General features: G+C 34.3%; 2 protein-coding genes across 2 annotated transcripts; both read right to left on the bottom strand.

The window, feature by feature from the left end:
• Nucleotides 1–182: 182 nt before the first annotated feature.
• On the bottom strand, nt 183–2,296 carry LOC130657716 (uncharacterized). Its single transcript, XM_057460727.1, has 4 exons — nt 1,562–2,296; nt 656–773; nt 357–431; nt 183–276 (listed from the first exon to the last, which is right to left on the bottom strand). The coding sequence occupies exons 1-4, from the start codon at nt 1,624–1,626 to the stop codon at nt 193–195; spliced, it is 342 nt and encodes a 113-aa protein (XP_057316710.1). The 5' UTR covers nt 1,627–2,296; the 3' UTR covers nt 183–192.
• A 1,217-nt stretch (nt 2,297–3,513) lies between these two features.
• LOC130657070 (uncharacterized) lies at nt 3,514–11,513 on the bottom strand. The gene is made up of 9 exons (XM_057460035.1): nt 11,028–11,513; nt 10,743–10,808; nt 10,502–10,669; nt 5,427–5,557; nt 5,207–5,269; nt 5,026–5,131; nt 4,656–4,885; nt 3,930–4,124; nt 3,514–3,592 (listed from the first exon to the last, which is right to left on the bottom strand). The coding sequence occupies exons 1-9, from the start codon at nt 11,355–11,357 to the stop codon at nt 3,514–3,516; spliced, it is 1,368 nt and encodes a 455-aa protein (XP_057316018.1). The 5' UTR covers nt 11,358–11,513.
• Between the last annotated feature and the right edge of the window lie 4,203 nt (nt 11,514–15,716).

The raw sequence follows: 15,716 nt of genomic DNA, 5'->3' as shown, positions 1-15,716 counted from the left end.
TTTTTTGGAACAATTATTTGCTACAAGAACATTATTATCCAAAATGCGCAACTTTTCTTTTCCCTCAAGGTAGTACAGGTTTTAGGATCGATTAAAATCGCTTTTCTCAAAATTCACCTTTAATTCACAATTTAGTTTAGAACTGAAGCCAGCCCTGTGAAAACAAAAAAAAAACAATATGGTTGTGTTTACTTAGATTCTTCTTAAAAGTTTTCTTTCCTCAAGCCATTCGTTGTGGCATCCTTCTGGTAGTTCCAATATGTGACAGACGAAAAACTAAAAAAAATTAAAGAGGTCAGACTATTGGAACACGTGTCAAGAGGTATATGGTGCAATAAACGAAAATTAATCTTGACCTTGACAGCATCTAGCATGTGAAGGGCGCATAACTCGTACAAAGGGAGAGAATACACCAACAGACATAATTTCGCCTAAATAAATCAATACGACTTGATTAACCAAAAAAAATTGAGAAGGTAAAAGGTCTACTGAGAGAAGTGAAGAGGCAATAAAGTTATAGTTATCGTACCTCTGTTGGAATTCACAATAATTTTGCTGAAAGCCTCGCCAAAAGATGAGGGGAGAGAGTCATTAGTTTTCTTAGCAGTAAGGAAGGAACAAAAGTTACGAGAATGGTCAACGAACTGTATATTACGTGAATGCATGGAGAATATTTCAAGTCATTGTATTTTGTCAAATGTTTTAACTTTTCAGTTGTTTGGTCATCATCTTGAAGTTGACAGTTTTCTCGTTCTTGTTGCAGCAGCTCGAACCTACCAGCACAAAAATTGCGTATTTTATGACACTTGACAGCACTGGGATATATTTTTTGCATGGTCATGTCTAAGAATGGAGATTCATCATGTCACATTCTTACGCAGTCTAATTCTCTACGGCACTTTCCTGCGTGTTTACAAAAATTTCTGCTTTGCGTCGGCAACTTTTTGTTTCGCATTTTTTCTTCAAATTAGCGCAACTTAAACTTTCATAAGTTTTGCTCTTATTTTCTCTCTTAAGAGAGAATCTTCAAATTAGCGCAACTTAAACTTTCATAAGTTTTGCTCTTATTTTCTCTCTTAATCAAACTGTGGTTTGTTTATAGAAGCATGCGATTGCAACACGTAATATAAATTGCTGACATGCAATAAAAGTTTGCCGGCATGACGCTAAAAAAGTTGAATTAGAAAGGCTGCATCCATACGCATTCTTTGCTAGAATGGTTCGCCCCGAGTTAACCTCCGATTATGTCGGATGGGCATATCGGTGTAATATAATTAAAGCACGGTGCAGGTGTATCGGTAACGCACTGACTTGTAGTGAAAGGATTCGATCCACTGTCGCCAGAATTGCGAGCCGCAAGCAAATCTACTACACTACGTGCGAAATTGTGCTAGCCAAAAACGCCTTTTATGAGAAATATTGAGATTTAAAGAATGAACCCTGTACGGAACGGTATTTTGACACATCGTTGGTATTCAAAGGTTTATACGTTTGTATCTCAAGTATTAAACACAGCTATATCATAATAAATAATATAGGTAACTTCCAACTTCTTACTTACCACAATGGTGGCCGCGCCCCACTCATGTTAATCTTGTGCCGCCATTCATTGACATCATTTCTCATCTTTTTCAAATCTTGTTCTTTTAGATGACCAAGCTTTAACGATTCAAACTGTATTCTATACGCCCTAAAACGTTACTCAAATTAGGAGAAAAGCTATATTGTATGTTTTACATGTAAATAAAGGAATAGCGAACATCGATCTCGTTCCCAGCGCTTCTTTTTTCCTTTCTAGAGACGAGATTGTAGCGAACATAGCAAATACCAATTCTACTTCTAAAACTTACTTCCCGCAACAAAAACAAGTTAATTTTTATATGAAAGAACTAAAAGGTTGTCTATTAATTCGACCTAGAAGTTCCACTAATTATGCATGACATCATGAACTAGCTCTTAGTGTAGTATTGTATTCAACAGTTTCGACAAAGCATATAGGGTAAAAATGTGTTTTGGCTAGTTCAGTTTATGTTTTAAACATTTTACATAAATCTCAAAATTTAATTACTATACTTATCTCAATAACAACAATTACAAGTTTTTAGTGCTGGTTCAGGATGTCATTTATTTCTCATCATTAGCGCAACTTTGAAGACAAAGAAAGTTTTTGTAAAAATATAAAAAATAACTTTCTAAATAAAGATTTTTCATACGAGTCCAGATTGTTTTTTCGCAGGAGGCAACCTGTCAATACTTAGAGTGTCCATAGATCACAGTATTTTAAGACATAGTCTTTTCAAAATGCTAAGAAAGATGATACGCCCTGCGTGTCATACGAAAGGCTTAATGTGTAAACCATACCAAAACTTGTTATCTCTTTTTCATAACTTGCTTGTGAAATAATTAAAATACATTTTAAAGACTTTATTTGAGAAAACTTTTTACCCTAGCAACGAGCCAAAATACGGCAGATAAATATGAAAATAATGTTTCAATCACCGTAAAAGCAATTGAATATTAAACCAAATATTTCGAAATAATTGTTTGCACTGAAGATAGCTTCTAATTTTGCCCCGAAATTTATTTTTTGTTTAAAATTTCTTTATAATTTTCTAAGTGTTTATTAAGCCTCCCCGAAGGGCTTTTATTTTCGCAACCGATAAGAGTTAGGTTAAACATTGTTGTTTTCCAAAATGGCGACAAAAACAAGTTTACTCGATCCTGTTTTCCAGTTCTTCTTTCATTTTATTCGCATGAAATTCTTTTGTATGTTCAAATCCAGTTTTTAATTTCTCCAATGTAGCACCGAATTTTCGCGATTTCGTATCATTTCTAAAAAATGCAACAATTTTTTTTTACAAGTCGAACTTGCTGCAACTCTTATGAAAAGGTCTTGGGAACAAGGTTGTACTTACCTATGTTTGCCTCGTGTATTTTGTCCATCTAAAAAAAGATTATGATAATTTATTAAAATTTCATTTCAAGAATGGTAAATGATTGTAGAAATATCGAGGAGTATGACGAAGCAAAGTATTGAAATAAAATATTCCGAGAAAAATACTGTTTTAACTCTTGACTGGCAAAACCTTGGCTCGATGTTTCTTATCAGATCTTACTAAAAAGTGAACTTGTAAGTTTAAATGAGTCAAAAAAAACGAGTCAAAAACGATCAAATAAGTCAGATAGGTTAGGCTGAATGCTAGACGAAAGTTTTGTGAAGTAATTAATTTCTAAGCGATTCTTTTACCTTTATCGCAAATGTCACGATGCTCTTGTAATATTTTTTGCCATGGCGGAATTTCAGACGCAGTTTTCCATGATGCAACTCGTCTAAACGAACGCAATACGCGTTAGCCTTTTTTACAGTTACTCCTCTCATATCCAAGAGAAACACCAGTGTCATACAGAACAGTTGAGGGCCATTAATTTGTGAAGTACACATTTGTGAATGTAACTTTTTTGTTTAAAAGACTTGTTTTTCTTTTAACTCGATTGGCGATTGTCAGAATGATACTATTTAATGACAGTTGTATTACTTTGAGCAAAATTTTTGGTTTGGTTAACAGTTAAACAAAAATAATGCTGATGCAGCCTGTATGTAGCATTCACCTGTGTTTCCAAAAAAAATGTCCGCTATGTGCAGGTGTTTTCTATGTAAAGGTTACTTTATAAGGAATTGACAGTAAACGATGCATAAAAAAATTAATAGATATCCATTTCGTTCCCTGCGCCTGTTGTTGCTTTTCTATAACCAGAACGGCTAAACCAACATGTTTGTATCGCCGTCCGATGTCAAAAAAGATACAAAATCCCCTGGATGACAAGTTTTACAAATGTCTGCTTTATGGCATGTACGCTATATACAGGTTTGACTGTACACTACAAATATGAGAAAAAAGAGGAGATACAAATATTAAAAAAATGTGTACCGTTTGTACATGCTGTATTTTCGAATGACGCCCGTACGTGATGCTCCTCTCAAATTATTGTTTAACAGTTCCAATGTCGCGCTGTTTGTGCGTGATGAGTTGGCTTCCGTTGACATTAAATCGTCCCAGGTCTCCATCTTCGTAACATTGATGGATGGGACCACGGGAGAATTCTTGTGTCGTTGGTGAAAATTTCTGACGAATGAATTAGATACGGAATATATCACACCCTTGTCCCCGTGGTTTGTTGCCCGATGGCCGCTAACGACCCCTGGTGACGGGGTTGAATACTTTACTAAGTTTTCTATCTTCCCTGTTTATATATTCAATTCAACCTCGTTACTAGGAAGACCCGGGAATAAGTTGAAAAAATCAAATATAATACTTTTATATAGTGAGAATATTATCAAAGTCAAAATATAATATATTTTAAAGATGGGAGCTAAAATTGGACATAAGCCATGCACATTTATAAGTTTATTTTGGAGAACAAGTTAAAACCAACCAAAAATACAGACCACGGTCGTGCTAAGAACAACAGCCAACGTCAGGACCATTTTTAGCCTTTTAGTGAGGGAATTCTCAGAAACAGCGAAAAGAACAATCCTTTAACGAACAACACTTAGACCACAGAAGAAGAATGTAAGATCTTAAATCAAAGAGAAATTCCTATTTTGTCGTATTCATCCTTTTCATTTAAAAAAAATTGTAGCGGATGTTACAAACCTTTTCCGAGGGATTGTCGTCGCCGCTGGGCTTGCTAATTCCAGTCGACTTGTGTTTTCAAAAAGTATAGGAGGTAAAAGCCTGTTCGTTTTGTTAGTTTCCAAATGCTGAGCAGGTGGGACTACATTATTGGTTACCATAATAGATTTCCTGCTAAGTCGATTAGGTTGTAACGGATCGCATAGCGGTCGCTTGCGAAGTATTTTTAGTGATTCTTTGGATAACGGTACCTAAAAGTTTAATTATGTCAATGATGAAAAAACATAGGAGATACTAATTTGAACGATAAGGGGCGTAGTTTTGATTCCGCAAATTACACAAAGAAGAGACAGGTTAGCGAAGTGGGGGAGGAGTAGTGCAACTCCATCACCTTTGTTTTTAAGTCACGCATCTTCAAATTGTTTATGCTGGTTAAGAGTGAAATTAAACAGTCCAGCTTCTTCACAAAATTTGACTTTTTACGACATTGTGTAGGTCTGAAAGATAAAAAAGTGCAACAAAAGATTATAATCTGCTGATCAGGATGGACTTCCAAACAACTATTTTCTCACCTTTTTGGCTGAAAAATTATTTTATTTTTGATGAGGATACGTTCTTTAATTCGTTCAGAAAGTCTAGAAAAAAGAAAAATTTTCAAGCTAGCTTAGCGAATTAGTTTCTTGGCTGCAAATTGTTTTTTTTAATATCTTATTTTTCAAAATTTGGAAAACTTAGCGAGTGCTTATCACAATCAAGACTATAGTTTAAATGCAAAAAATAAGCAAGACATACTCCTTTTTAGCGTGCTTGTCGCCATTTCCCATTGTCATGGCAACCTCCATGCCGCCTGGTTCCAGTGGATCTATTAAAAGCATATCCAGTGTATTATTGTTTTTCTCTTCTTCTTGTTTTAAACGCAGCTCCTATGAACCAGACACATTGTATATCATTTTTCTTTGTTCGCTGTTTCCGAAACGCGGTATTCGACAAAATTTATTCTGAATTCCAATTGCGTACATTCAAATAAACCTTTTCTAGCCAAGGGGAATTTTGGCAAATGAAAATGAGGGCAACTGTGAAAATGGTATTATTATTACGAACTAGTCGATAGGCCCGTGGAAGAATCTACTCAGGTAAAATATTAGGTTGTTGTGCAGATTTTACTAACATCAGCAGCGCATATACAAAAAAAAATTATATAAAATTATTATATAAGATATTTATGCAGGATATAGCCACTTCAGTGTTGGAAGCACTGTATGTATACATTAGGTATACACCGCCATTGACAACTTATTTTCCCTCACAAGGCATGGGTTAACCTGTAGCTGTTATCAATATGGGTCCTGTGTTCAGAATGTATACATTAAGTACCTACCGAATTTCTCTCACATGGCATGCGTTAACCCGTAGTTGTGGTAAAGGCACTTTGCTAAACATGGCGTGCTGTGGACCGAACCACGGACCTTGTAATTACGTAACTAGACCTTCTTCTGACATACCAACCAGTGGAAACGTTTTGGGAGAGAGCAGACGTGTTCTGGTTTTATAAAGTTGTTATAAATTTGTTTTGTTTATTCGATTTACTTCAACTTGAATATTTATGACGAAATCGATCGAAATAACGCTACTGGTTATACTAGTCATGCTTAATGGTTTTGACTTGTTTTTTTGTGGTGAATATTGAATTTTTTTTCAAGTTATGTACTTTTTGCTTACATGTTGGAGAAATCTTTTTTACACTCAAAACACATTTTTTCTCTCATAACATCGAACGGAGAAACCAGGCATTTATAACTTTATAAACATGAGAAATATCGTCGTTTTAATTGCTTTAATTGGCATCTTTCACACTTTGTCATTTAATGATGTTGCATCTCAAGATAATACAAACGTTTATAAAGCAAATGTTATTCGTACAAAGATAAAGAGAGGTAAATCACCTATCGTTTATTATGCGAACTCTGTATCAACATTTAACATAATTTTGTCAGGAGATATTCAAGAGAATCCAGGACCTGGTTCATCCAAGTGCACTGAGTGTAATAAAGGAGTTGGAACAAATAGAAAACGTTTACAATGTATTAAGTGTTTATGTTTTACACATGCATCATGTTCTAACCTTCCCATCTTTGAACAGAATCGTATGACATCCAGAATTGTTGTTAAATGGACATGTAGTGGATGTATATTATCAGAGCTTCCCTACTTTGGCGTACGTAATATCGCATTTAACACAGACACTACTGATAACCCAATAACTACCGAGAACAGTCATCTAAAGCTTTTAAACAAGCATCGCAATCAAACGTCTATCGCTCATATAAACACCCAATCTCTCTTATCGACATTCACAGAATTCTCTTTAATGTTAAACATTTATGACTTTGACATCATAACCCTAAGCGAGACTTCGCTTCAAGACAACAAGGAACAGTTAGATTACGTCAACATACCAGGATATAAGACACTTTTCAAAAACAGAAAATCTCGAGGGGGTGGAGTTGGGATTTATGCCAAAGATTCTCTACACTTTAAATCGAGAGATGATTTGACAAAACATTCTTCAATGGAAGTTTTATGCGTCGAATTTCGTGGTCGGAACAAAAATACACCCTACCTTCTAATTACAGTATATCAACCAAGCTCAAAGGAAGAGCAAAAGATCGAATGGCTCAATAATTTTGAAACATTGATAGCCGAAATATCTATTAAATGGAGCGGTGTCATTATTGTAACCGGTGATATGAACATTGACCTTCAAGGCCAAGAAAAAGAATCCACCAAACGTTATAAAGACATACTAAATTCGTACAATTTGTATCAACATGTCAATAAACCAACCAGAAAGGGAGCTACTCTCATTGATCATATTATTACTAACATTCCTGGTAAAGTGACAAACAGTGACGTGCTTATTACTGACGAAATAAGTGATCATGACACGCCATATATTCTACTTAGCATTAAAAAAGAACGTTTCGAACCGCGATATAAATTCGTTCATGACGAAAAAAATCTGGATATGAATTCCTATATCGACGATTTTTCAAAATTACCATTTAGTTTGATATTTACATTCGATGATCCAGATGAACAAATAGATACACTGAATCATCTCATATTATCCTGTATTGAACGTCATGCCCCACTGAAGCGAGTAAAGCTAACACGCCCGATCGCTCCGTGGATGAAAGACCCTGCCATCCAAGACAGTCGAAACCAACTGGAATTTTATCGTAAAAAAGCCCAAGAAGATCTAAATTACAAAATGACTATAAAGAAAAACGCACTAATTATCGAAAGACATTGAAGGAAATAAAAAACTCGTTCTTCAAGAAATCGTTATCGTCAAAGGATCAAAAATCTGTCTGGAATACTATTCATCGTATTCTGAGCAATCAAAAAACACGAATCAAACACGATCCTTCAGAAATGAATGAATATTTTAGCAATCTAGCAGCAAACCTAACTGGGAAATCAAACGTCGAGTCTACATTACCAGATGATATCAAAACTACTGAAAACGAACAATCGTTCAAAATTCAACATACTACTTACAATGAAATAAATAAAATACTAAAAAACCTCAAGAATGACTGCTCCAGTGGTCATGACAATATTCCAATACGATTTATCAAGCCAGTATCAGAATTCATAACATCCCCTCTGGTCCATATTATTAACAATTGCATCAACAAAGAAATATTTCCCCAGCAATGGAAGATTGCTCGTGTTTGCCCAATACCAAAGATCGACACACCAATTAGCACAAAGGACTATCGTCCAATCTCAGTACTGCCAGTATTGTCAAAAATCTACGAGAGAGTAATCTTATCTCAGTTATGTGAATTCATCGAAAGTAATCAACTTTACAATGAAACACAATCCGGTTTTCGCAAAGGTCATACGACTACCACATTGATGCTTAAGCTTCGTGACGACATAAAAAAAGCAATGGCGAAAAGTGAAGTGACACTCTCTATCCTCATCGATTACTCCAAAGCTTTCGACACGATTGATCACAAAAATCTGCTGCTGAAACTACGTGATATGAATTTTTCATTTCGTGCTTTAAAGATATTATCAAGTTATCTGAAAGATAGGAAACAATACGTTCAAATTGAAGACAAAATTTCATCTTTAAAATCAATGTTTTACGGTGTACCACAGGGTAGCATACTTGGCCCTGTCCTGTTTAACCTCTACGTCATCGAGTTATCAAATCAAATCAACTCCGCCAGTATCCAATATGCTGATGATACAACATTATATAAACACTGCAAAGTCAGAGATCTATTTCAATCAATCAAAGATATGGAAAATGATGTAGATAACCTTCTAGCTTGGTCAAAAGAAAACAATCTTTTGTTCAACAGTGACAAGCTTAAGTTAATCATATTCCATTCTAAGCGACTGAGAGCATCTGATTCTGACCGAAGCTATCTTTGTCGTTGTGCTGGTATGTCAATCGAGCAGGAAGAAAATGTTAAGTTACTTGGCATTCAATTCGATCAAAATCTATCATGGACCTGCCATATAAACAATGTTATAAAATCCTCGCACTCAACACTACGTGCTCTACGAAAGTTTAGTCGTTTCACACCTTTCCATGTACGCAAAACCTTGGCGGAAACGTTGATCTTATCAAGGATAAGTTACGGTAATGTTGTCTTCTCGCAAATACCTGATTATCTGATATGTCGGCTACAAAAGATCCAAAACATGGCTGCTGGTTACGTTCTCCGCCGTTATGCTAATCTGCAAGAAGTCACGAATCTAAAATGGCTTCCCGTAAAAGAACATATTGAATTCAGTATAAGTAAACTTGTACACAAATCGAGAATTGATAACAACCATCCAAGCTATCTAAACGTAGAGTTTGTTGTACCAACACGAAATTTGAGATCTTCTACGAAGGAGCCTCTTGTTAAAAATGTTGGAAATGGCACTTTTCAAAACCAAGCACGGTGTTACGATGAAATCCCGGATAGTATAAAAATTATTGAAACTCTAGAAAAATTTACTAAAGAAGCAAAACAATTTTATCTAAATAAGGCAGTCGCTAGAGTCTTGTCTGTTTGAATTCTGTTCGCCGAAGTTTGGGTGCCAATATTCTATCGACCTGTTCACAATCTACCCTTACTCATTTTCAGCTTGTGTTTACTTTTGCCTTTTCTCCTTTTGCGACTAGCCAAGTATATATATGAAATATTTTTTTTTTTCATAATTCAATTAGTTTATTTTATATTTTCTTACTTCCAAGGCCATTTATCGTTTTCTCTGGGTTTTTCTTCTAGTTACTCCTATCTAGGTTGATTCCAATATCGTCTCTATTTATCTTGTCGATTCGAGTGTTTCAATTTCTTTCGAGCCTTTCAAGTTTATTTTTAATTTTGCTTTTCATCGCGGTTTTTATAATGTATATATATAAAAAGATAATATTTTTTTGAACAATTATTTATTCTTTATTTATAGTTTATTTATATTTTCCTTACTTTCAAGGCCATTTATCGTTTTCTCTGCTTTTTGTCTAGTTACAATTTAGGTTGATTCCATATATCGTTTCTTAATTTCTCGTCGATTTGAGCGTTTCAATTTCTTTCAAGCCTTTTCAGTTTTTCTCATCGCGGTTTTCTTTTTTATTTAATGTATATAAAAAAATTTATTTTTTGAACACTTATTTATTCTTAATCTATAATTTTTTTTCATTTTTATATTTCATTTTAGGGAGAAGAACAATTTTGTACAAAATTGAACCCAAATAAATGTTAATAATAATAATAATAATAATAATAATAAAGATAAAAAAGCTTGTTGCTATACTTGTAAACTAAAATGCAAATTATTTGCTTTTAGAAATATACCTTTTCCTCTTGTTCTTTTTGTATGTAAGCGTTGAGTGGTTGACCAGCTTTTACAGAAACTATCCTCTTCTCCGCTTTTCGCAAACATTCTTTTATTTCTGACATGCCATTCTCATTTTCCATTTTCTGGCGAGGACGACTCGAGTTCTTTCTAACTGTTTTCTCTCCCTACATAATCGAAAAGTGAATATTTTAAATATTTATTTTACTATTTTTGTTGCTATTAAAAGATAATAGTTACCTGTTCAACGTCGCCATTTTCTTTACTTTTGTCTTCAAGTCCTGGTTCTGTATTATGAAGGTTGACCTGCAAATATTTCAAAAAGACAAGTATGAAGACGAAGAAGAAGAAGAAGAAGAAGAAGAAGAAGAAGAAGAAGAAGAAGAAGAAGAAGAAGAAGAAGAAGAAGAAGAAGAAGAAGAAGAAGAAGAAGAAGAAGAAGAAGAAGAAGAAGAAGAAGAAGAAGAAGAAGAAGAAGAAGAAGAAGAAGAAGAAGAAGAAGAAGAAGAAGAAGAAGAAATTAACCTTATTTTCAAAGTTATAACCAAGCTTTTGTAGGCTGTTAAGTACTAAACGTCTTGAAAACAATTCGACATTTCCGCATTCTTTGTAAGGAATATCTGTTTTTGCGAAAAAGCCACATTGCTTTTGACCCATTCTTCGAAGCATATTAAGCTTCCATTGATCGTCGCTGCGATAAGAGTCAAAAGAATGTCCTGACCTTGATTTGACTTTTTCTGATCTGTATTCTTGACCATGATTAAGGTCAATGTTTTGCTTTATATACTTTGTAATTTCGCTTGCATTGCTAGTTGTTGGCAAAGATGGTAAAGATGCACTCTGTAAAGTAACCATTTTGATCGATTTTCCTTAGAATGAGCTACGTTTTATTAACCGAATCCAGTCGAACTAGCGAAAAAAGTGTAATGGCTTCATTAAGCTTAGTTCAGTTCAGTACAAGAACCCGCGCCTCCATCAAGCGTAGTGAAGTCCGTCGAGAATATCCCAATTTTAAAATATAGTGTCGACAATAAAATCTAGCAAAGGAAGACAAACTCAGGAAAAGTGTAAGACTATGTAAAAATATGTAAGTAGTAGAGTAGTTTTGCTAATGACACTGCCGCAGAAAAATGTCTTGATACCAGAGAGAACCACTAAGCCATAATGTTTCTTTGATAAGTATCTATGTAAACCAAAGCTTTAGTTCGATTCGATTCAACCTCGTCCCTAGGACTTCACCCTATTAGAACATCATAGGCGTAGAAGAGCCCGGGGACAAGGTTTGCTTTCTATCCATAACAAATCATAATGGGTTCTAATTACCTCTGTCGTTTCTTATTGCAACAAATAATAGATGCAGCTCTTGTATTTTAGTCGGTACAAGATTTATCTAGAAAAAAATAAGTGATGGAATAATTTCCTTTTTCTGTTTTTTGCAACGGCGTTTTCAATTTAATCAAAATTAAAGCCCAGTTCACATTTTTTATGAAGCCAATACAGAAGTAGAATTAACAGCAAACGAAGACACAAGCATTACGCATGCTGTCTACGTCATGCCTTCCTTAAAAATGTTTTCCAAGTAATAGTTTTACATGCAACTTTTCCTGACTTTTAACCCAAAACATTCATTCAACATCCATGCACCCTCGTCCTATGGATTTTTGGTAAAACCCTGGGGACGAGGGTGAACATCCTTTAAAAGCAAGAGAATACCGTGTCAAAAGCGCATTTGAGCTCGGCTGCGGATTTTATGTTTAAAAATTGCGACAAACCTTGGGTGTTCTTAATTAAATGCAAATGTTGTATCTAAATACAAAACGCGATGTCCAAAACACCCGTGGTAAAGAGTGCTAGTGATCGAAGTCCCGTTCAAACAGTTGTTTTTCCTTCTCTTTTGTAACAATCGTTTGACAATTGAAAAATAATTTGATACAGTTAAACAAAAATTGACCGAAAAAAGGGGGCTCTGAACATGATGTTGACATTACATTTCTTTGCTTTGAATATAATATAGCCCAGCTTCGTTCCCAGGACTTGTTAGGTTTTTATTTATTAAGTTATTATTTAGTCCTGAGGAAAAGGTTGGGTTTAGCCTGGATGTTTTTAACTGCAAGGAGAATTTTTAAACGTTTGCCAAGGACGGCGAATCAGGTAGTGCATGTGCCACCTCCATTTAGCTGTATCCTGTATATGTTTTTGCGCGAAACAACCTGTAAATGACAAGACAATGACGGCTAACAATCTCGCCGTCGAAAATTGTCAGAAAGAGAAAAAAAGACCTAGGGACGAGGTTGCCACACTTTAAGAATGTTTGAGCCAGCCCTGATGTCCCCTGCTTCATACTATCCTGTCAATGTATAAATTTACTTTTTTCTTTTTCTTTATAATCTCACAATTTTACTGTTAAAAGTACCTTTAACCTGTCTTTTTCAACTAAATCTGATTTTGGACCAGGAATTAAAACTATTCTCTCGCAACTCATCTTTATATTTCGTACTGATAATCTTACGTTAGACTAAGAAGCGACTCATTGGAAATTATTCAAGGGTACCTTCAATCCTTATGTAAAAATTTTTGGATGTATCTTAATTCTAGGATATTCCAGGTTTTTAAGGTTAATCTGAGAAAGCTTTTAAATATAAATGTTAATTCCCCTAAAAACAAATAAACTTCTTTGAAATTTCCAAACTACGTTTGACCAGATATACGTTAATCTCCTTGAATTTCGCGTATCTTCGCGCGCGTATCTTCGCGCTAAAATTGAAGGTGTAAGAAATCAGAAAAAATAAAATAACATATTTTACTTTTTGACCTTATCACTTAATCCAACCACTTTCCCAAGGCTTTTTTTTCTGTTCCCAAATTTAAGATTCCTGAAAAGAAACCTGATTTGATCATAAAATCTGAAAAAAATCTAAGGTCATCGACAATCTTGCTTGATGTGTTCAAATGATGTAATTTTTAGCAAAGATATTGCACTTTTTTATATTGAGAGTACAATAATAACTACATTCGTTGTACAGAAACAGGTTTGAAACTCACCTTTTTCAATTGCACGACGAAAATTCAAGGTCGCGCGAATGTGATATAACAATTGGGTGCGCGAAAATTTGAGGGCGAAAAATAAAGGGCGTAAAATAAAAAGCGTAGAATTGATAAGGCGTAAAATTAATGAATCTATATATTAATACGCCTTGTGTGTGTGTGCGCACGGTGAGGCCACGTCACACAAATCACAGGTCACTTTCTTACGACGTGGCGTTACGCTAAAATTTACCAAGTTAAAGAAAACGCAAATCAGGGGGTTACTATATAAATATTTAATTCTCTTTTCTTATTTTTTTTTTAAAATAAAACTCTTTTTCCTTACTCATTAAAATTAATTTTTATTTTAATTTCAAATGGTTTTATTTGTTTTTTTGTTGTAAAAGCCCGCTGGTCGTTTAAGATAGAATAATTAAATTTTACCCCCGGTTTACCATGTGCGCGCCGTATCTCACGGAAACAAAGTTTATTAACTGAAAAATGAAAACCGAAGCGAAGAAAGTTGTCTCTTTTTCAAAGTAATCCTGAAAAAAGTTATTTCAAACAAGGTTTACTCATCACGAGGTTAGATTAAAGCTTATTTGTTTCTTCTATCTTTTTTGTGTTCTGGGACCGAAGTTGCTTTCTTTTAAAAAAACTATCAAATTCGAATGATAATTCGAATCTAAGAAGTAAACAAAACAGAAGTAAACAAAACTGTTGTCATTGTAGAGCGACTGTTGATGTCGAGCGAGAATAAAAAAAGTTTATGTTGTTGCCAGAAATATTTGTTATAAAGAAGAAAGACGTACGATAATATAACGTCAAAAAGAGAACTGATTGGAAATGTATCAGACAATTGTAGCTAGCTATACATTTTCAATTTGTTTTCTTTGGGATGAAGCGAAGTTTAATAATCGAAGTAAAAAACTGATTGGTCTTTTATCCAGAGACGCTAGCTAACTGAGAAAGCCAAAGAAAGGCAGGTGTGTTGTTTAGTTTATCTGGTAAAGAGATAAGTTTAGGTGTGTAACGTTTTTTTTTAACCGTTTTGACTTTCAGAGCTCAGCTTTTCCTTTAAATTTTTAGTTCCTTGTTGAGTCTTGAGCGTAAATGCGTTTTCTTTTGACACAATTTTTATAAGAATCTATAATGTAAAGCGACGTTTTTAAGTCGTTTACACGCTTCCAGCTAAACTTTCCCTTTAATATGAAGTTAAATATGTTTTGTCTTTAGCCTGAACATATTTAACATTTTTTGTAAGAATATACTCTAAACAATGGGTCAGAATATCCTAAGAATATGTCTAAGCTTGGTTGTTTCTTTTAATATAAAAATTTGTATGACTGAACCTTTTTCTCTCCAAAACAATGGGCAAGTACACCAGGGAAAGCTAAGAACATGAAGGCCGAAACGGGGAAAATAAAACGCTATTCTTATAAAATACAGCGTGTATATAATAGAGAAGAGTTTATATAAAATGTAGAAAGTATTTTTTCGTTGTTACTGTTTTTAACGCTGCGAAGTGGTTGATGTCGTTATAATAAACCTTAATGTAAACAAAGTTAAATCAATGTTTACATTTGTTACGTTACCGTGTAAAATAATATTCGATTCTTCAATTCGAAAACACTGCATTGTTATCATGCACTGCACGTTTGCGCATTGGGAAGGTTGCTATATGCAATAGACTAAATAGCTAATTTGGTATGATGCATTAGAATCTGTACGTTGTGGAAACTTTGCAATAACCTTATTTGTGTGACTTATCGATTTTTTCTAATGTCTGGTATACCATTTTCCCTTTTATGTTTCGGGTATGGCAAAGCAAGTATATAGTTTTAACAGATTTGTTAGCCACCTTCGATTTTGTTAAACTTTTTGCATTTTTATTTGTTGCTGGACATTGTTCTGTTTCAGCGGGTACAAATATAATGCAGATTGTGAGCAACTTCAATCCCAGGGTTTTTTTCTCTTTTATTTTTTTTTTTTATTGCTGCACATATTTATTTTTTTGGACGTTTTGTTCTAGTGGTTATAAACTAGAATAATACAAATTGTGACTTTTAAAAATTCATATTACTGTGTTGTATGTTTTCGTTTGGTATCCCTTACATCGGTTTAATGAGAGATTCAGTGGATTCCCCCACGGGTATTCAGCTAGTCTTATATATTAATTCCCTTGCGTGA

Source organism: Hydractinia symbiolongicarpus, chromosome 9 (genome assembly GCF_029227915.1).
Source record: "Hydractinia symbiolongicarpus strain clone_291-10 chromosome 9, HSymV2.1, whole genome shotgun sequence".
Classification (NCBI taxonomy): Eukaryota; Metazoa; Cnidaria; class Hydrozoa; order Anthoathecata; family Hydractiniidae; genus Hydractinia; species Hydractinia symbiolongicarpus.
This window is presented reverse-complemented; position numbering and strand designations above follow the sequence as displayed.

Bases quoted from the DNA above. Each gene is read 5' to 3' on its own strand.
- LOC130657716 (XM_057460727.1), bottom strand. From the start codon at position 1,626: ATGAGAAATGATGTCAATGAATGGCGGCACAAGATTAACATGAGTGGG. The intron at 774-1,561 runs GTAAGTAAGAAG...TTGTGCTGGTAG, and splicing joins GGGGCGCGGCCACCATTGTG to GTTCGAGCTGCTGCAACAAG. The intron at 277-356 runs GTCAAGATTAAT...AATTTTTTTTAG, and splicing joins ACATGCTAGATGCTGTCAAG to TTTTTCGTCTGTCACATATT.
- LOC130657070 (XM_057460035.1), bottom strand. From the start codon at position 11,357: ATGGTTACTTTACAGAGTGCATCTTTACCATCTTTGCCAACAACTAGC. The intron at 5,132-5,206 runs GTGAGAAAATAG...TTTATCTTTCAG, and splicing joins ATAATTTTTCAGCCAAAAAG to ACCTACACAATGTCGTAAAA. The intron at 4,125-4,655 runs GTTTGTAACATC...TTCATTCGTCAG, and splicing joins ACGACAATCCCTCGGAAAAG to AAATTTTCACCAACGACACA.